We start from the raw sequence: 22,086 nt of genomic DNA, 5'->3' as shown, positions 1-22,086 counted from the left end.
GATTGCTCCCCAACTCCCCAATCAGCCTCAATTAGTCCTGGGCGTAGAGCCCGTCAAGACCTGGCACGTCCAGCAGATGGAGCCGTCGCCTCATTATGTATACTCCGTCTGTCAATAGGCCTCGACGAGTCTTCCGCCGGTGGCTGACCTGCTGTACGCCACACTCTACATCAAAATTTTATTTTGCCTATTTCTCTTTTCTGTCTGGATAACACATAGATGGTGGACAATCTATTCCTGATATTTACTGAATGTCTGTCTCTTACCAACTGAATGCCTTTGTGAATAGAGTTTGGCTGTTTTAAATGTTGTATAGTGTGATGAAACAGGCAGGGAGCAGGTCTCGAACCCTCAACCTTCTAATCCGAAGTCCAGCGCGCTATCGACTGTGCCCCAAAAGCATGCTCGAGCGGCAGAGTCAATATCCACGCTTATAAACCCAGGGTCGTTCCACTACTCCCTGATATTTTCCAAATCTACTTGTAGAGCTTGCTGTACATGTTGAACCGATTGTCTTGCTGTATAAATTGTAGTATTATCTGCAAATATAGTAGCTTGAGTTTCAGATAAGGCATAAGGAAGGTCGTTGGTATATATTAAGTAAAGAAGTGGCCCAAGGCAGCTGCCTTGCGGTATTCCAGGGTTTAAAGCATGAGGGGAAGAAAATGAACCATTGACATAGGTGGACTTTTTCCTGTCAGTTTTATATGACTGTACCCAATTCAGTGCTACCTCCTTAAAACCATAATGCATTAATTTTGTCAAAATTATTTCATGATCCACTAAATCAAATGCTGCACTAAAATCTAAAAATTGTACACCCACAAAGCTGCCATTATCCATAGCATTGAGCCACTGGTCAGTCATGTCAACCAATGTAGTGGTAGTGGAATGTGTTTTGTGTCACGCTCTGGCCATAGAGAGGCTTTTTATTCTCTATTTTGGTTAGGCCAGGGTGTGACTAGGGTGGGCATTCTATGTTATTTTTTCTATGTTTTTGTATTTCTTTGTTTCTGGCCGGGTATGGTTCTCAATCAGGGACATCTGTCTGTCGTTGTCGCTGATTGAGAACCATACTCAGGTAGCTCTTGCCCACATGGGTTTTGTGGGTAGTGATTTTCTGTTTAGTGTGTTTTGCACCTGACGGAGCTGTTTCGGTTATTTCTTTTGTTCCTTGTTGTATTTAGTGTTCAGTTTATTAAAATAATGATGAACACTTACCACGCTGCATCTTGGTCCTCACCTTCTCCCACCTACGACAGTCGTTACATTTTGCGATAAGCATGCTGATTGGCTGTAATCAGATCATTCTTAACCATGTTGTCCCATATTTGTCTATTCACAATTACCCTCCAATATCTTACTGAGTGCAGGGAGTAGACTAAATGGTCGACTATTGGCCGGAGTAATTGTTACGGTGCGTGAATGAGGACCCAAAAGCGAATTAACGTAAACAGAGCTTCTTTAATAACAAAACAAAACGTAGGCTCAGATGGACCGGCAGGTTCCGACAGGACAGGACAAGGTTGCAGCAAACATGACGATAGTCTGGTTCAGGCATGAACAACACAAACAAGAATCCGACAAAGACAGGAGCAGAAACAGAGAGAGATATAGAGGACTAATCAGAGGGAAAAAGGGAACAGGTGGGAAAAGGGGTGACGAGGTAGTTAGGAGGAGACAAGGCACAGCTGGGGAAAAGAGGGGGAGAAAAGGTAACCTAACAACGACCAGCAGAGGGAGACAGGGTGAAGGGAAAGGACAGAAACAAGACACAACATGACAGTACATGACAGTACCCCCCCACTCACCGAGCGCCTCCTGGCGCACTCGAGGAGGAAACCTGGCGGCAACGGAGGAAATCATCGATCAGCGCACGGTCCAGCACGTCCCGAGAGGGAACCCAACTCCTCTCCTCAGGACCGTACCCCTCCCAATCTACTAGGTACTGATGACCACGGCCCCGAGGACGCATGTCCAAAATCCTACGGACCCTGTAGATGGGTGCGCCCTCGACAAGGATGGGGGGGGGGGGGGGGGAGACGAGCGGGGGCGCGAAGAACGGGCTTGATACAGGAGACATGGAAGACCGGGTGGACGCGACGAAGGTATCGCGGAAGAAAAAGTCGAACTGCGACAGGATTAATGACCTGAGAAATACGGAACGGACCAATGAACCGCGGGGTCAACTTGCGAGAAGTGGTCTTAAGGGGAAGGTTCTGAGTGGAGAGCCAAACTCTCTGACCGCGACAATATCTAGGACTCTTAGTTCTACGCTTATTAGCAGCCCTCACAGTCTGCGCCCTATAACGGCAAAGTGCAGACCTGACCCTCTTCCAGGTGCGCTCGCAACGTTGGACAAAAGCCTGAGCGGAAGGGACGCTGGACTCGGCGAACTGAGATGAGAACAGCGGAGGCTGGTACCCGAGGCTACTCTGAAAAGGAGATAGCCCGGTCGCAGACGAAGGAAGCGAGTTGTGGGCGTATTCTGCCCAGGGGAGCTGTTCTGACCAAGACGCAGGGTTGCGAAAAGAAAGACTGCGTAAGATGCGACCAATAGTCTGATTGGCCCGTTCTGCTTGACCGTTAGACTGGGGGTGAAAGCCGGAAGAGAGACTGACGGAAGCCCCAATCAAACGGCAAAACTCCCTCCAAAATTGAGACGTGAATTGCGGACCTCTGTCCGAAACGACGTCTGACGGAAGGCCATGAATTCTGAAAACATTCTCGATGATGATTTGTGCCGTCTCTTTAGCAGAAGGAAGCTTAGCAAGGGGAATGAAATGAGCCGCCTTAGAGAACCTGTCGACAACCGTAAGAATAACAGTCTTCCCCGCTGACGAAGGCAGTCCGGTGACAAAATCTAAGGCGATGTGAGACCACGGTCGAGAGGGAATGGGAAGCGGCCTGAGACGGCCGGCAGGAGGAGAGTTACCGGACTTAGTCTGCGCGCAGACCGAACAAGCAGCCACGAAGCGACGCGTGTCATGCTCCCGGGTGGGCCACCAAAAGCGCTGGCGAATGGAAGCAAGCGTACCCCGAACGCCAGGGTGGCCGGCTAACTTGGCAGAGTGAGCCCACTGAAGAACGGCCAGACGAGTAGGAACGGGAACGAAAAGAAGGTTCCTGGGACAAGCGCGCGGCGACGGAGTTTGAGTGAGTGCTTGCTTTACCTGCCTCTCAATTCCCCAGACAGTCAACCCGACAACACGCCCCTCAGGGAGAATCCCCTCGGGGTCAGTGGAGGCTACTGAAGAACTGAAGAGACGAGATAAAGCATCAGGCTTGGTGTTCTTAGAGCCCGGACGATAAGAAATCACGAACTCGAAACGAGCGAAAAACAGCGCCCAGCGCGCCTGACGCGCATTAAGTCGTTTGGCAGAACGGATGTACTCAAGGTTCCTATGGTCAGTCCAAACGACAAAAGGAACGGTCGCCCCCTCCAACCACTGTCGCCATTCGCCTAGGGCTAAGCGGATGGCGAGCAGTTCGCGGTTTCCCACATCATAGTTACGTTCCGACGGCGACAGGCGATGAGAAAAATACGCGCAAGGGTGGACCTTGTCGTCAGAGAAGGAGCGCTGAGAAAGAATGGCTCCCACGCCCACCTCTGACGCGTCAACCTCGACAATGAACTGTCTAGAGACGTCAGGTGTAACAAGGATAGGTGCGGATGTAAAACGATTCTTGAGGAGATCAAAAGCTCCCTGGGCGGAAACGGACCACTTAAAGCACGTCTTGACAGAAGTAAGGGCTGTGAGAGGGGCTGCCACCTGACCGAAATTACGGATGAAACGACGATAGAAGTTCGCGAAGCCGAGAAAGCGCTGCAACTCGACGCGTGACTTAGGGACGGGCCAATCAATGACAGCTTGGACCTTAGCGGGATCCATCTTAATGCCTTCAGCGGAAATAACAGAACCGAGAAATGTGACGGAGGAGGCATGAAAAGAGCACTTCTCAGCCTTCACAAAAAGACAATTCTCTAAAAGGCGCTGGAGGACACGTCGAACGTGCTGAACATGAATCTGGAGTGACGGTGAAAAAATCAGGATATCGTCAAGGTAAACGAAAACAAAGATGTTCAGCATGTCTCTCAGGACATCATTGACTAATGCCTGAAAGACAGCTGGAGCGTTAGCGAGGCCGAAAGGAAGAACCCGGTATTCAAAGTGCCCTAACGGAGTGTTAAACGCCGTCTTCCACTCGTCCCCCTCCCTGATGCGCACGAGATGGTAAGCGTTACGAAGGTCCAACTTAGTGAAAAACCTGGCTCCCTGCAGGATCTCGAAGGCTGAAGACATAAGAGGAAGCGGATAACGATTCTTCACTGTTATGTCATTCAGCCCTCGATAATCTATGCAGGGGCGCAGGGACCCGTCCTTCTTCTTAACAAAAAAAAACCCCGCTCCGGCGGGAGAGGAGGAGGGGACTATGGTACCGGCGGCAAGAGCTACAGACAAATAATCTTCGAGAGCCTTACGTTCGGGAGCCGACAGAGAGTATAGTCTACCCCGGGGGGGAGTGGTTCCCGGAAGGAGATCAATACTACAATCATAAGACCGGTGTGGAGGAAGAGAGGTGGCCCTGGACCGACTGAACACCGTGCGCAGATCGTGATATTCCTCCGGCACCCCTGTCAAATCACCAGGCTCCTCCTGTGAAGAAGAGACAGAGGAAACAGGAGGGATAGCAGACATTAAACATTTCACATGACAAGAGACGTTCCAGGAGAGGATAGAATTACTAGACCAATTAATGGAAGGATTATGACAAACTAGCCAGGGATGGCCCAAAACAACAGGTGTAAAAGGTGAACGAAAAATTAAAAAAGAAATGGTTTCGCTATGATTACCAGAAACAGTGAGGGTTAAAGGTAGCGTCTCACGCTGAATCCTGGGGAGAGGACTACCATCCAGGGCGAACAAGGCCGTGGACTCCCTTAACTGTCTGAGAGGAATGTCATGTTCCCGAGCCCAGGTCTCGTCCATAAAACAGCCCTCCGCCCCAGAGTCTATTAAGGCACTGCAGGAAGCTGACGAACCGGTCCAGCGTAGATGGACCGACAAGGTAGTGCAGGATCTTGAAGGAGAGACAGGAGTAGTAGCGCTCACCAGTAGCCCTCCGCTTACTGATGAGCTCTGGCTTTTACTGGACATGAAGTGACAAAATGACCAGCAGAACCGCAATAGAGACAGAGGCGGTTGGTGATTCTCCGTTCCCTCTCCTTAGTCGAGATGCGGATACCTCCCAGCCGCATAGGCTCAGCACCCGAGCCGGCAGAGGAAGATGGTAGTGATGCGGAGAGGGGGGCAACGGAGAACGCGAGCTCCTTTCCACGAGCTCGGTGACGAAGATCAACCCGTCGCTCAATGCGAATAGCGAGTTCAATCAAGGAATCCACGCTGGAAGGAACCTCCCGGGAGAGAATCTCATCCTTTACCTCTGCGCGGAGACCCTCCAGAAAACGAGCGAGCAAAGCCGGCTCGTTCCAGCCACTGGAGGCAGCAAGACTGCGAAACTCAATAGAGTAGTCTGTTATGGATCGATTACCCTGACATAGGGAAGACAGGGCCCTGGAAGCCTCCTCCCCCAAAACAGATCGATCAAAAACCCGTATCATCTCCTCCTTAAAGTCCTGATACTGGTTAGTACACTCAGCCCTTGCCTCCCAGATTGCCGTGCCCCACTCACGAGCCCGTCCAGTAAGGAGAGATATGACGTAGGCGACACGAGCAGTGCTCCTAGAGTAAGTGTTGGGCTGGAGAGAAAACACAATATCACACTGGGTGAGGAACGAGCGGCATTCAGTGGGCTCCCCAGAGTAACACGGCGGGTTATTGATTCTGGGCTCCGGAGATTCGAAAGCCCTGGAAGTGGCCGGTGGATCGAGGCGGAGATGGTGAACCTGTTCTGTGAGGTTGGAGACTTGGGTGGCCAGGGTCTCAACGGCATGCCGAGCAGCAGACAATTCCTGCTTGTGTCTGCCTAGCATCGCTCCCTGGATCTCGACGGCTGAGTGGAGAGGATCCGAAGTCGCTGGGTCCATTCTTGGTCGGATTCTTCTGTTACGGTGCGTGAATGAGGACCCAAAAGCGAATTAACGTAAACAGAGCTTCTTTAATAACAAAACAAAACGTAGGCTCAGATGGACCGGCAGGTTCCGACAGGACAGGACAAGGTTGCAGCAAACATGACGATAGTCTGGTTCAGGCATGAACAACACAAACAAGAATCCGACAAAGACAGGAGCAGAAACAGAGAGAGATATAGAGGACTAATCAGAGGGAAAAAGGGAACAGGTGGGAAAAGGGGTGACGAGGTAGTTAGGAGGAGACAAGGCACAGCTGGGGAAAAGAGGGGGAGAAAAGGTAACCTAACAACGACCAGCAGAGGGAGACAGGGTGAAGGGAAAGGACAGAAACAAGACACAACATGACAGTACATGACAGTAATGGGTTCTTTGCTGTCTTTCGGAATAGAACACAGTTTCGCATGCTTCCATACATTTGCAAACATCCCCTTTTCCACTGACCATTTACATATTTATTTCAGTGGAGCTGCAATCTATGGGGCAGCATAGCGAAGTAAAAAATTGTCCATAAGATCATAACCTGTACATTTACCATCAGGTAATGACTTCAATAGTTTTAACACCTCCTCTACTGACACCATTTGTAGACTAAAAGAGCAGGTCTTGCTGCTCATAATATGATCATCAATCCATTGGACAATAGCTTGTTTGGAAGAATGTATGTTTACATTATCACTCAGTAAATACATTTTCTTTGTAAAAAAATTTTGCTAAATTATTGGCAATATCAGCTGGTTTTGTTATTGTTCTCCCGCCAACCTCCACACTAGATGGGCATGATGAGATAGATGTACAAGTATGCCCTTAACTCTATTCCACACATTTTAAGAATAATTTTTACAATCAATAAAAGCATTTTTGTAAAATAACATTTTTTTTTCTTAAGATTTAATTTATCTGCATAATTACCCAATGTTCTATAATTCTGAACATCAGTTTCTAGTTTAGATTTGGCTGCTAAGACTTTTGCCCTATTTCTTTGAGAAAAAGCCTCACCCAGTTCATCATCACTCCATAGAGATGGACGACCCCCAACTGTCCTCTTTCTTACTGGGGCATGATGGTCCATTACCTCAGTGAGAAAATCAATAAAACATTCTGTAGTGTGATTTAAATCATCCTCTTGATAAATCAGCTCCCAGGGAACAGCAGCCAAATCATTTTGAAATAGCTCATGATTAAAGGTTTTACAATTTCTCTTGACCACAATCCTTGAGGGTTTCTTTGGAACCTTGGTGTTCATGGTTATGGTCACAATATTATGGCACTGATCTGGCTTTTAAGCATTGCAATGGTATATTACAGAAGATCAGATCAATGCATGTGTCTGAACGATGACCCATCTTAATTGATGATCTAGTAGTATCATTAACCACTTGTTTCACAGTTCTCAGCATATCTCATCAATTTAGTTACATTTGAATTATTATGATCCTTCCAATTTATATTAAAATCACCCAAGATAAACACATCTCTGTTACTATCTGTGACCTGGTCAAACCCAGTGCATAATTTATCCAGATAGGACACCTTAGAGCTAGGAGGTCTATACACACATCCTACCAATATGGGTGCCTGGTGAGGCAGATGTACCTGAGCCCATAGTGCCTCTATTTGACATACATTATGGTCATCCCTCCTCTTAAAAGGTATATGATTCTGAGTGTACAGTGCTACACCCCCACCATTCCTATTCCTGTCCTTTCTAAGTAGACTATTTCCTTGAATGTTCATTTGCCCATCATTTACAGCCAAAATATGACTATTATTTATGTTGACCAAGTTAAGAACCTCATGTGTTTTGTTAGGAAGGCTACATACATTAAGCTATATGCAACCCTTTCCTTATCAAGTGGAGATCAATTGAGCATGTATTCATTATAGTGGAGATCAATAGATCATGTATTCATTATAATGGAGGTCAATAGATCATGTATTCATTATAGTGGAGATCAATTGAGCATGTATTCATTATAGTGGATATCAATTGAGCATGTATTCATTATAGTGGAGATCAATAGATCATGTATTCATTATAGTGTAGATCAATAGATCATGTATTCATTATAGTGGAGATCAACAGAGCATGTATTCATTATAATGGAGGTCAATAGATCATGTATTCATTATAGTGGAGATCAATTGAGCATGTATTCATTATGGAGGAGATCAATAGAGCATGTATTCATTATAGTTGAAGTTGTCATGATACACTACAACACAAACTGAAATTTAAATTAAAATAGCCAGGGAGTTACTCTAGAGTCCTGATATCTAGAGTCCTGGACCCCTACAAATCAGCCGGACTAGACAATCTGGACCCTTTCTTTCTAAAATTATCTGCCGAAATTGTTGCAACCCCTATTACGAGCCTGTTCAACTTCTCTTTCGTGTTGTCCGAGATTCCTAAAGATTGGAAAGCAGCTGCGGTCATCCCCCTCTTCAAAGTGGGGGACACTCTTGACCCAAACTGCTACAGACCTATATCTATCCTACCCTGCCTTTCTAAGGTCTTCGAAAGCCAAGTCAACAAACAGATTACCGACCATTTCGAATCCCACAGTACCTTCTCCGCTATGCAATCTGGTTTCAGAGCTGGTCATGGGTGCACCTCAGCCCCGCTCAAGGTCCTAAACGATATCTTAACCGCCATCAATAAGAAACAATACTGTGCAGCCGTATTCATTGACCTGGCCAAGGCTTTCGACTCTGTCAATCACCACATCCTCATCGGCAGATTCGATAGCCTTGGTTTCTCAAATGAATGCCTCGCCTGGTTCACCAACTACTTCTCTGATAGAGTTCAGTGTGTCAAATTGGAGGGCCTGTTGTCCGGGCCTCTGGCAGTCTCTATGGGGGTACCACAGGGTTTAATTCTTGAGCCGACTCTCTTCTCTGTATACATCAATGATGTTGCTCTTGCTGCTGGTGAGTCTCTGATCCACCTCTACGCAGACAACACCATTCTGTATACTTCTGGCCCTTCTTTGGACACTGTGTTAACAACCCTCCAGATGAGCCTCAATGCCATACAACTCTCCTTCCGTGGCCTCCAACTGCTCTTAAATACAAGTAAAACTAAATGCATGCTCTTCAACCGATCGCTGCCTGCACCTGCCCGCCCATCTAGCATCACTACTCTGGACGGGTCTAACTTAGAATATGTGGACAACTACAAATACCTAGGTGTCTGGTGAGTCTGAAAGGAGAGTTTACAGTCTAACATCAAACATCTCCAATCTAAAGTTAAATCTAGAATTGGCTTCCTTTTTCGCAACAAAGCATCCTTCACTCATGCTGCCAAACATACCCTCATAAAACTGACCATCCTACCGATCCTCGACTTCGGCAATGTCATTTACAAAATAGCCTCCAATACCCTACTCAATAAATTGGATGCAGTCTATCACAGTGCCATCTGTTTTGTCACCCCATATACTACCCACCACTGTGACCTGTACGCTCTCGTTGGCTGGCCCTCGCTTCATACTCGTCACCAAACCCACTGGCTCCAGGTCATCTACAAGACCCTGCTAGGTAAAGTCCCCCATTATCTCAGCTCGCTGGTCACCATAGCAGCACCCACCTGTGGCACACGCTCCAGCAGGTATATCTCTCTGGTCACCCCCAAAACCAATTCTTCCTTTGGCCACCTCTCCTTCCAGTTCTCTGCTGCCAATGACTGGAACAAACTACAAAAATCTCTGAAATTGGTAACACTTATCTACCTCACTAGCCTTAAGCACCAGCTGTCAGAGCAACTCATAGATTACTGCACATCTATAATTTAGCCCAAACAACTACCTCTCCCCCTACTGTATTTATTTATTTATTTTGCTTCTTCACCCCATTATTTCTATCTCTACTTTGCACATTCTTCCACTGCAAATCTACCATTCCAGTGTTTTACTTGCTATATTGTATTTACTTCGCCACCATGGCCTTTTTGCCTTTACTTCCCTTATCTCACCTCATTTGCTCACATTGTATATAGACTTATTTTTCTACTGTATTATTGACTGTATGTTTGTTTTACTCCATGTGTAACTTTGTGTTGTTGTATGTGTCGAACTGCTTTGCTTTATCTTGGCCAGGTCGCAATTGTAAATGAGAACTTGTTCTCAACTTGCCTACCTGGTTAAAAAATACAGTTGGATTAAAATAGCCAGGGAGTTACTCTAGAGTCCCGATACAGTTGGATTAAAATAGCCAGGGAGTTACTCTAGAGTCCCGATACAGTTGGATTAAAATAGTCAGGGAGTTATTCTTGAGTCCCGATATAGGTTGCCCGTTGATATAAAGTTTATCCATCACCATGGAGACTTGTTGATTCAGGCAACGCTTTTCCTTCCTGATGGGATAGTTTTTTTCTCCTTTCATTGATCTCGGTGGGGAAGTGATCATTCATTCCAAAATCAGTGTTTCTGAGTCCTCTGCCCATGTTCTTCGCCATTTCCTTTTGCTTAAATTTGTCAAAACATGCAATAATAGCCCGTGGCCTATTTCCCAGAGGCCTTACCCATTCTATGGACTTTGGAGAAAGTGACATTACACACAACATCCATGGGCAGTTTCAGTTGAGTTGACATAAAGTCTCAGACAGTGTACTCACAGCCTCTGCTGTTGTCATTCTCCGGTATCCCTTAACATATTAGATTGTCCCGCATTGATCGACACTGTGCATCAAGCAAGATTTCTATAAGTTGTTTGTTCTCCCTTTGCACCACCAATGAGCCAATTGTAAACTGGGGATGATTAGGCTGCCATGATGGTATGAAGGCTAGATAGGGAATTTAGACAGGACACCAGGGTTAACACTCCTACTCTTACAATAAGTGCCATTGGATGTTTAGTGACAACAGAGAGTCAGGACACCCGTTTAACATCCCATCCGAAAGACAGCACCCTACACAGGACAATGTCCTCAATCACTGCCCTGGGACATTGGGATAGTTTTTTAGACCAGAGGAAAGGGTGCTTTCTACTGGCCCTCCAACACCATTTGGTCTCCCATCCAGGAACTGACCAGGACCAACCCTGCTCAGCTTCATAAGCAAGCCAGCAGTGGGATGCAGTAACATGAGAAGCACACATTTTTCTGTAGGCCTAAGCACATACAACTTGTTTTGACTCTTTTGTTTATAGGCCAAGGCTATATTTCAGGCTACATCCTTAACGATTTAAAATACATCTCAAATGTATTAAAAAATGTAATGCAGACAAGGTAGTTGTCAAAAAGGGGTACTTTTGTCATTTTAGTTGTGTAAGGTTTTTGGACAGAGGCGGAATACTAATAAGACAAACTATGACCTAGCCAAATAACCAGAAATATATCAAATGGTAACTGATAGGTATGTGCACATTTTTGTTGTTGAGTTCATCTGAGTGGAATCAATCATCTCCTTCACACCATTTTATTTATTTATATTTTCATTTTACATAAAAATACAGGTCGTAAAGTGAAAAGATTCTAAAAGCATGGGTACTGGTACAGAGTCAGTGTGCGGTGGCACCGGTTAGTCGTGGTAATTGAGGTAATACATACATGTAGGTAGATGCAGCCAACACCATGCTTGAAAATATGAAGAGTGGAACTCAGTGATGTGTTGTTGCTCCAAACATAATGCTTTGTATTCAGGCCAAAAAGTACATTTCTTTGCCACATTTTTTGCAGTATTACTTAAGTGCCTTGTTGCAAACAGGATGCATGTTGTGGAATATTTTTTATTTTGTCCAGGCTTCCTTCTTTTCACTCTGTAATTTAGGTTAGTATTGTTGAGTTACTACCATGTTGTCGATCTATCCTCAGTTCTCACATCACAACCATTCAACTCTGTAACTGTTTTAAATCCCTGAGCGGTTTCCTTCCTCTCCTCTCAAGTTAAGAAGGACGCCTGTATCTTTGTATTGACCCAAGATACACCATCTAAAGCCTAATGAATAACTACACCATGCTCAAATAGGTCATTTTTCTTTTTCTCTCACATGTACCAATCAGTGCCTTTCTTTGCAAGGCATTGGAAAACCTCCCTGGTCTTTGTGGTTGCATATGTAGTTGAAATTCATTAGTCAATTGAGGGACCTTACAGATAATTGTATGTGTGGGGTACAGAAACTGCGTAATCATTCAAAATGAATGTTAACCACTATTATTGAACACAGAATGAGTCCATGGAACTTATGTGATTTGTTAAGCAAATTTCTACTCCTGAATGTATTTAGGCTTGCCATAACAAAGGGGTTCAATACTTATTGACGCAAGGCATTTCAGCTCCTCATTTTTTTATTAATTTGTAAAAATAAAAAAAATAAAAGATCCACTTTGACATTATGCAGTATTGTGTGTAGATCAGTGACACAACATCTAAATTGAATACATTTTAAATGCAGGCTGTAACACAACAAAATGGGGAAAAAGTAAATGGGGTGTGAATACTTTCTGAAGGCACGGTACGTTTTTAAGTGTAAATGTATATCAAATCTCCATTAACCTACACTGGCAATCTTTTAAGTAGTTTAAAGATGCACTATAAAGAAATCTCTCTGTTTGCTAAAATTCCAAATGTTGGTTTGTAACAAAACAAGCAAAAATAGTGTAGAGGGATCATTGTACCATCTAAACTGCTGTGAAATATATTTTCATAACCAAAAATATAGTATTTTCAGTTGTTTGAAGTTATTGTACAAAACAGAAAGTAAAAGAGGTAAAAACAAAACTTATGAACAGAAGCATAGAAATAACACACATAGAACAGATCTACTACATCTTAGACTTGCTTTCAATGAGAATGAATGATCTATAACTCCTCACAATTCTATTTGAATTTGGCCAGGTTGCCCAAAAAGTTATATATTGCAGCTTTAAATTGAAGCAACCCACTACAATTCACACTGAAATGTTGAAATGTATGCATTGAAAACAGTTGAAAACAGCATAGAAATACAAGGTCACAAAAGAGAAGCCGGGTACAATTTTAACATATCAAATGTATACCGTACTAATTACTGGAGAATACAAACAAATACACACTTATTCTGGGAAATATATTTCAAAAAAGAGGCAAGCACAGTAAGAGCACATCATTTGGCCATGCTGAACAGACAGGTTCATAAGTCACTTAAATTAAACTTCCATTCCCCAACCATCATTAACTATAGCTATGAATCTTCAAAAAGCTTGAACCTTCCTCAAAACCTAAAGAGCCTGGTCCCAGTCTCAGCTCCATTTACAACTAACCTCACCAAAACCAATCTATTCATTTGTGAGATATTCGCTATTCACCAATAAGCAAATAAACAGACAAAAAACATAATACAAACGTTACTGTTTGGTTGACACCTAGTGGCAACTGAAGGTAACAAATTACCAATCTGTCAATCATTTTGTGGCTGGGGGAAGGGGGATAGTCATTTACTTATTAGGACACGTATACCCAAAATCCCTACACCAGCCTCAAAATGTAGGTAAAGTAGCAAAGTGTGGGCAAAATTCACTAGAAGGATAAAACTTAATGACAGTTAAGAGTACGAGAACACCCACATATCATAGCAAGTAACTTTGAATGACAAAGTTGTGTCAGAATTACCTATGGATAACAATAGGTTAAACCTGGATGCCTACTCTAGTCAACTGCAAATACAACATATTTCTAGTAAGGTACAGACCTATAAGACATTCAAAAAAACATTATAGTATCAACATCATTAAGAAAAAAAGTATTAAAAAGCGTGCACTCACTGCTATAAATCGCTCTGGATAAGAGTGTCTGCTAAATTACTCAAATGTAAAACGGAGTGTGACATTATGTGACACCAGTTTGCAATGATTAGATTATATAATTTTTTTTAACATAAAAAGCAAGAAAAATAAAGATAACTCTTATATTTCCATCATGTTTTAACTCTTGTAATGCCCAGACAGTTTTTCACAGAGATACAATATACTTGTATTTTTTGGTTGTGTACATGGTATAAATGCCACTGAAGTTAGTATTTTCTTGTGCTCCCCTAGAGCATAGAAACGCATACCATCTCAGTGAATGTTAAATAAGTATTTTCCTGCCATACTGTCTACCTAATACCATCTTTAAAGTAATCTTGTCATGTTTACCTCTAAAACCAACCCAAGAGCCATTCCTCCCATTTTAATCCATACTCTATCCCCATGACAGGAATCATCTGGGTTGTGTTGATTAGGGCACGCAAAAACAAAAACAAACATTTTTTAAAAACATTTTGCACTGGAAACTGAAAATGAGTGTTGCTTATTGGACCAAGTCCAGGTAGTCCCTCCCTGTTTGTCCCTTTTATTCCATTAAACGGCAAATGAACACGACCCTAGAGGCACAGAGGGGGGGGGGGGATAGGGGGGTGTCAGGGTGATACAGGAGGGGACAGGTGGATGTTATAAGAGATTTAGGGGTCTCGTCGGATGAACCAGATCTCGTTCCTGCGACAGGACACCCCAGGGTTGTCGTAGACAGCCACCATGTAGGAGTAGCGATGCATCTCCTCGCTGGGGCCCAGCATCTCCCACAGCAGGTTAATCTGAGGCATGATTGTCTCCTCCGTGGTGGTGCCAAAGAAAGTCCTACAGAAGACCGCATTTGTTATTCGTGTTTAAATAAATACTATCATTACTGCTATTATCTGATATTTTTTTTTTTACCTATAGTATTTTAGACAGATATCTTACCAATGCAAAGTAGTGTGTGAGTCTAGCTAGCACGTATCCATTATTTATTGAAGTTAACATTATTGTTTGGGTTGATTTCCCACACACAGATTAAGCCAGTACTGGACCAAAACAAATGCTCAATGTGGACTCCATTGTAAGTGCTTTTTAATACAGGACTAGGCTTAATCTGTGTCCGGGAAACCAGCCAGTATAGTTAAAAAAACAAACATGGATATTATCACTAATCTGACTAATTATTTCCACCCATTTTGGCTAGACATTGTCTATCTAAATCCATTGTCTATTTTTACATGTCGATATGTAAATAGGTCAGAATAGGTCTCCAAACCACAGGCGAAGTAGAATATGCCTCAAATCAAGCCTGGGGCTTGAGTATTGAAGTCAGCCAGAGGTGAGAGTGTCCTTACCTGGTGATGACTCGTAAAGCCTCCCTATGGAGTATGGTGATGTCTAGGTCAGTCGGCTGGGGCGGGTTGGCCTGGAACTCAGCAGGCAGGTAGTATGCAGTCAAGATGTCTTTCTGAAAGCCATTGCCGTCCTCCAGCATTTGGATACTGTTCACAATGGGTACAGTCATTCCCAAATAGCGTCCTGTCGATACAAGAGTGTGCTATTATAATTACTCACTGTTACCCTGTTACCCTTACTATACACTATACTTAGGTCAATGGTAAGGATTAGGATTACTGATGTAAGTACAGCAAGAATGACTAATTAATATACAAGAGTCTAGGCCCCAAATCAATCAATTGTAGATGCACTGTACTTAAGGTTATGATAAGGGTTAGGGTTACTGCTGTAAGTACAGTGGAACAACAAGTGATTACAATATAGTTGTAACAATGAGTGATTACAATAGATTTTTCACTATACTTACATCAATAATTACACAGTAACATGAACACTAAGCCCTTACCAACAGAGTTCTCCTTGCAGATGAATTTCATGAGTTTCATGAAGCCCATGGAGATGCTCTGCTCGTACAGCTTCTCCCCTTTAGTGATGCACGCCCACTTCCCTGCAGGGTACACCCGCTCCTCAAACAGCACCTCGCCCAGCTGCAGAAATAGACAAACACACACTTCGTAATCCAGGGAATATAAGAGATCTTTCACTTCACTTTGCACTCGAGCAATGGCATGGATGCTCAAGCTGAAACACACACGCGCGCACACACACACACAACATAAATTGCACTCAAGCAAATACATGGATGGTCATAAGGCAACACGCACACAGATTTTACACACCACATTGCACTCAGGCATTTACACAAATCCGTTTGAACATACACACAGCTTTCATTATTTATTTATCATTCAAAACACTCAAAAGTACATATGCCAGACACTCAAAAGAAAGACAAGAAAATGGCTTCATTTAGCTTTTACTACAGACTTTCCTTCACTTCAAAATGGAACATCCAGCCAACATATCTGCCATTGTCATCCTGACCTAAGATTGGTAACAAATGGAAGGGACACATACTGTACCTTTTCATGCAGAGAGACGGAGGTAAAGGGGACCTGCTCTCTTTCTTGGGTTTGGTTCCGTCGAGTAAGCTCTTGAATTGGTCCTGTCATTTCTATCAAAACAACACAGGGGTCCTCTTCATTTATTTTAAAGTTTACAGAGAGCAGCCTGAGCGCAAACCTCACTGGTAAAAACCTCACCGGAACCAAGTGAAGTGGGGGGATACTCGTCATTGGCTTATGCTTTATAAAAGGAACCCAGGGTTAATGTCAAGTATTCAAGTCTCTAGGAAAATGGGCCTGCTCTAATATCTATAAGCTTCTTACTAGACCTCAAACTGATGCCCATTTGAGTACGCCATGATAGAGACTTCAGTACACACACTATAGCAATCAAGTCATACTGCTGTTTTGCAGACTGTTTGGAATGTGGAAGATAAAACAATGTGCCGTAAAACAATGCACCGATATTGTTGAAATGTAGCCATCATTTTCTGGGACTTTGTTTAGCCGTCTTTGCTTATGGACAGGATGTAGCAACTAGAATCTGAGATTTTATTTAAACTATAGGAAGAAACCATGTCCTGTTGCAACGAGTTTGATTTCTCAGATTGATTGTCTCCAAATACACTGCTGCCAAGCAACTACCTCGAATGGGACTATTTTACTCCATCGCCTATCTCGCTTACCTCGGGGGACGGACACCTGGTGTGTGCTGGCGATCGCCTGCCAATGGGTGTACAGCCTCTGCTGCTCGTCGTCCTCCATTGGATCAGGGTTGTCAGTGATGTCATTGTCCAGTTCTTCATCCTCCAATCCGTCGAGATCCTCGAGGGAGATTAGTGCCATTGTTTTCGTCCACAGCCCGGGCAGATCTGCAAATACAAGACCAAGAAGACAAGTTTGTTACTTTTCCTAGAAATAGGGTGATTGTTAACTTCTTTGGGACTGGGGGGCAGTATTGAGTAGCTTGGATGAATAAGGTGCCCAGAGTAAACTGCCTGCTACTCAGTCCAGTTGCTAATATATGCATATTATTATTAGTATTGGATAGAAAACAGTTTCTAAAACTGTTTGAATGATGTCTGTGAGTATAACATAACTCATATGGCAGGCAAAAACCTGAAAAAAAATCCAACCAGGAAGTGGGAAATCTGAGGTTTGTAGTTTTTCAACTCATTGCCATTCCAATATTCAGTGTCTGTGGGGTCATTTTGAACTTCCTAAGGCTTCCACTAGATGTCAACAGTCTTTAGAATCTTGTGTCAGGCTTTTACTGTGAAGGGGGGCTGAATGAGAGGGGATTGAGCAAGGTGTCTGGCAGAGTGCCATGGGCTCGTGACGCGCGTTCATGTGAGAGTTACCTCGCGTTCCATTGCTTTTCTACAGACATTATTGAAGATTTATGATAAAAACATCCTAAAGATTGATTCTATACTTCGTTTGACATGTTTCTACGGACTGGAACTTAACTTTTTGGACTTTTCGTCCGACCTTTCCGCTGGACTTGCACGCGCGTCGTGAGTTTGGATTTGTTTACCAAACGTGCTAACAAAAGGAGGACATTTGGACATAAACTATGAACTTTATCGAACAAATCAAACAGTTATTGTGGAACTGGGATTACTGGGAGTGCATTCTGATGAAGATCATCAAAGGTAAGTGAATATTTATAATGCTATTTCTGACTAATGTTGACTCCACAACATGACGGATATCTTTATGGCTTGTTTGGGCTCTGAGCGCTGTACTCCTCATCAGATGAAGAAGATCGTTACAGAACTACCCACCAGAAAAGGACCAAGCAGCGTGGTAACAAGGAGCAGAGGGTTCTCGACTCCTGGACTTGGGAGGAGATACTAGACGGTAAGGGAGGCTGGGGAATATGAGCGATATGAGGTAAGGCAGCGCAACAGGCAAGAGAGGCACACGGGGAGATTGGCGGAGTCAGGCGATAGACCTGAGCCAACTCCCCGTGCTTACCGGGAGAGGCGTAGTACTGGTCAGGCACCGTGTTATGCGGTGAAGCGCACGGTGTCGCCAGTGCGCTATAGGAGCGCTATAGGCCAGCCCCCCGCAAGTGCCATGCGAGAGTGGGCATCCAGCCAGGGCATGTTGTGCCAGCTCAGCGTGTTTGGTCTCCGGTACGCCGTTTCTGCCCAGGGTATCCTGCGCCGGCACTGTGTCTCCGGGCGCTGGGAGGGTGCAGTTTGCCCTATGCCTGCCCTCCGCCCGTGCCGGACAAATGTGGGCATTGAGCCTAAGGGAGAGGTGTGAGTGGTATGCACCAGATCTCCAGTGCTCCCCCACAGCCCGGTTCAACCTGTGCCTGCACTCTGGAGGGTCCGGGCTAAAGTGGTCATCCAGCCTGGAGGAGTGGTGCCAAGGCTGCGCACCAGAGCTCCGATGCTCCCCCACAGCCCGGTCCATCCTGGTGCCTCCTCCACGCACCAGGCCTCCTGTAGGTCTCCCCAGCCTGGTGGGTCCTGTGGCAGCCCCACGCACCAGGCTGTCTCTCCGTCTCCTCCCTCCAGGTTCTTCCGCCTGTCCGGCGCTGCCAGAGTCTCTCGCCTGTCCGGCGCTGCCAGAGCCGCCCGCCTATCCAGCACTGTCAGAGTCTCCCGTCTATTCGGGGCCCGCTATAAGGGTCCCCAGTCCGGGGTCGGCGCTCCAAAGGCGCCACCTAAGTGGGCCAAGACTAAGGTGAAGTGGGGTCCACGTCCCGCGCCGAAGCCACCACCGCGGACAGATGCCCACCCAGACCCTCCCCTATGGGTTTAGGTTTTGCGGCCGGAGTCCGCACCTTTGGGGGGGGGGACTGTCATGACCTGACCTTAGTTCCTTTTTTATGTCTCTATTTTAGTTTGGTCAGGGCGTGATTTGGGGTGGGCATTCTATGTTTTTGTTCTATGTGTTATAGTTCTATGTGTTTGGCCTGGTATGGTTCCCAATCAGAGGCAGCTGTCAATCGTTGTCTCTGATTGAGAACCATACTTAGGCAGCCTGTTTTCCCACTATGGTTGGTGGGTAGTTGTTTTCTGTGTCTGTGTTTCACCATACAGAACTGTTTCGATTTTCATTGTTTCACTTTGGTTATTTAGTTTTTTTGGTCCGATCTTTCATACTCATCAGATGAAGAAGATCATAACACGCACAGCAAGCAGTACCAGAGCGACAAATCTAGGTCCGAAAGGTTCCTTAACAGCTTCTACCCCCAAGCCATAAGACTGCTGAACAAATAATCAAATGGCCACCCGGACTATTTACATTGCCGCCCCACCCTTTGTTTTTACACTGCTGCTCCATGCTGTTCATTATCTATGCATAGTCACTTTACCCCTACCTACATGTACAAATTACCTAGACTAACCTGTAATCTGCACATTGACTTGGTACCTGTACCCCCTGAATATAGCCTCATTATTGTCCTTTTATTGTGTTACTTTTATATATATATTTTTATTTTATTTTATTTTAGTTTATTTAGTAAATATTGTCTTAACTCTATTTCTTTAACTGCAATGTTGGTTTGTAAGTAAGAATTTCACAGTAAGGTACCTGTTGTATTCGACGCATGTGACAAATACAATTTGGTTTGAAAAGCTCATTTATGCTTCATCTGGAAATGTTGTTCGGAGTCTCCGAACGAAGGGTGTGACGTAATTGTGGAGCCTCTGGAGGTTTGCGTAGGCCAAATTGAGGTAACAATGCGAAGGGCTCCGCATAGCTCTGTATTGACATGTTGGTTGGCATTAGGTGGGGGCGGTTCATCCTGCATAAACATAAACATGGAGAACTTTGATGAAAGTCTATCAGAACAAGTTGACAAATAAAATACATATTTATGATACCTCATGTAAGGATTTCAAAGACACAAAAAGGAGTTAGAACTCCTGGAAGGAGATAAGGGAGGATTTGTAAACAATCAACAAATCTTATCAAACAAAGTGGATATTTGTCAAATCCATGTGGTTATTAAAATCAGATTCTTATATATTTGGCTGTTTTCGCTGCATAACATTTAGAAGTTGTCCCTTTTCCGGGTTAGAAGTGCTGATATGCTCCCATTCATATAAACTGGTAGCATAGCTCGCATACAGAAATCAGTGGTGGTATTCAGTCACTTTTAACTGTAAGCAGTTGATTGATGACATGAACATGTATTGGGGTTGACATCCATACAAGGATTATACTCTGATGTTTACCTCAACATAGTATGAAATAAACAATAGCCTGAATGTAGCCTAATTTTGCTGGGGGGTATCGGGGAGATGCAGGTGGAAAACCGGTGCAGTATTTTTACTTCATGATAGAATTGGCTGAGCTCCTACTCCAACATATCAGAAGAGGTAAGGTCTTGTCATTTCGTTTCGCCAGTTGTTTGTAATTAGCTGAAAGGCTATCACTACGAGTGGTGCACAGCAGACCTATTTATTGGATGCGTACGACAGCTCCCCAAAGCGCAAGCAGTACGAATGCTTGGACTTCTGCCGAGGTCGCATCTCAGTAAATGCTTTACTGCCGCTACAGAGATCAGATTAACCATACATCGGCTTTTACCCCACATAATTAAACTCAATTTATTACGGCAACCGGGCTGCACATTACTCAACACAAACCAAACACAAAAACACTATACCAGCGCGCGCTAACAAAACCACTAAAAGGAGTGCACAGCCTTCATTAGGGATTTTAATGCAACATCCGATTAATCATCAGACAATTAAATGGGCAGTGAACTCACTACCGTGTTCGAGAGCGTCAAATGCATTGTGGGTAAATGGTGACACTGGCTGATCAACAAATAATAATGAGTTGTTATTTGTGATGCAAGGTCATTTGTAGATCAGTCAGTCGGCAAGTCGCCTGCAAAGTCGAACAAACAAACACACTGACTGCAATGCATGACAGCAAAAGTAGGTCAACCCTAGGGAACCAGCACACCCAATAACGCGGCAAAAATGTCACTAGGGGTTGCTTGAACGCATGCCATGAAGTTAATAGGCTTTAGGATAGACAGCTCATCGTTTACATTTTTTATTTTTTTACAATCATTTATATTGGTTAAGCCGCAATCGGTTATTAATTGTGTAGAATCTGTGGACTTTTCGGACATTTAGCTATAAATTTGTTATATTCTTCCCTGAACCCTAGTTTAGACCAACTCGTTTACCCGAATGTAACATTTAGTGATAAAGTCGGCGTTCTTACCTGGTCAACAAAGTAAAGGATCGTATTTGAGCACTACTTCTTCTGATCTACTGTACAATCAAAACAGGACATATACATTCAATGCCGCACTAGTGTTCTGCCAGCAGCACTAACGATGACGTCAGTTTTGTATGCTAATAACAATTCCTTCAAAATAAAAGCCCGCATTCCAAAACATTAAAATGTGGATAACTATTTCAAAAGATACAGTATTACATTTTAATCAATGTCCCATTTTTATTGTGCATAAAAGCAAACGCAAAAAGGACTTTATGAAGACAATTACAAATATGCTTCTAAAAACCTTTTGTAAGACCACTATCAAAAAACACAATGTTCAGATCGGTATGTTCACAACATTGGGCTGTGGAGAAAAAACGATTCTATGCGCTGAGTCAAAAGAGAGGTTGGTAATTCTCAGTAGAGTAGGGTCTGTATAATCGATATATGGTGTTATTTTTTGAGGGACTGAAGTCTAAATACCAAGCCACACTTTCCACTCGACCTACAGACCCGACTGAGTATTCCCAACCCACTTTTACCTCAGCATATACAGCAGTATGCTGTATGTATGTATCATATGCAGTGTATTGGATTGTAATGAATGTAGC

The 22,086-nt window shown here is 44.1% G+C and overlaps 1 protein-coding gene across 1 annotated transcript; it reads right to left on the bottom strand.

Annotated features, from left to right (window-relative positions):
• Positions 1-12,395: 12,395 nt before the first annotated feature.
• Positions 12,396-21,599, bottom strand: LOC110486070 (heme-binding protein 1). Its single transcript, XM_021557393.2, has 6 exons — positions 21,476-21,599; positions 16,954-17,139; positions 16,286-16,377; positions 15,709-15,850; positions 15,200-15,383; positions 12,396-14,684 (listed from the first exon to the last, which is right to left on the bottom strand). The coding sequence occupies exons 2-6, from the start codon at positions 17,111-17,113 to the stop codon at positions 14,510-14,512; spliced, it is 753 nt and encodes a 250-aa protein (XP_021413068.1). The 5' UTR covers positions 17,114-17,139; positions 21,476-21,599; the 3' UTR covers positions 12,396-14,509.
• Positions 21,600-22,086: the final 487 nt, after the last annotated feature.

Source organism: Oncorhynchus mykiss, chromosome 13 (genome assembly GCF_013265735.2).
Source record: "Oncorhynchus mykiss isolate Arlee chromosome 13, USDA_OmykA_1.1, whole genome shotgun sequence".
NCBI lineage: Eukaryota > Metazoa > Chordata > Actinopteri > Salmoniformes > Salmonidae > Oncorhynchus > Oncorhynchus mykiss.
This window is presented reverse-complemented; position numbering and strand designations above follow the sequence as displayed.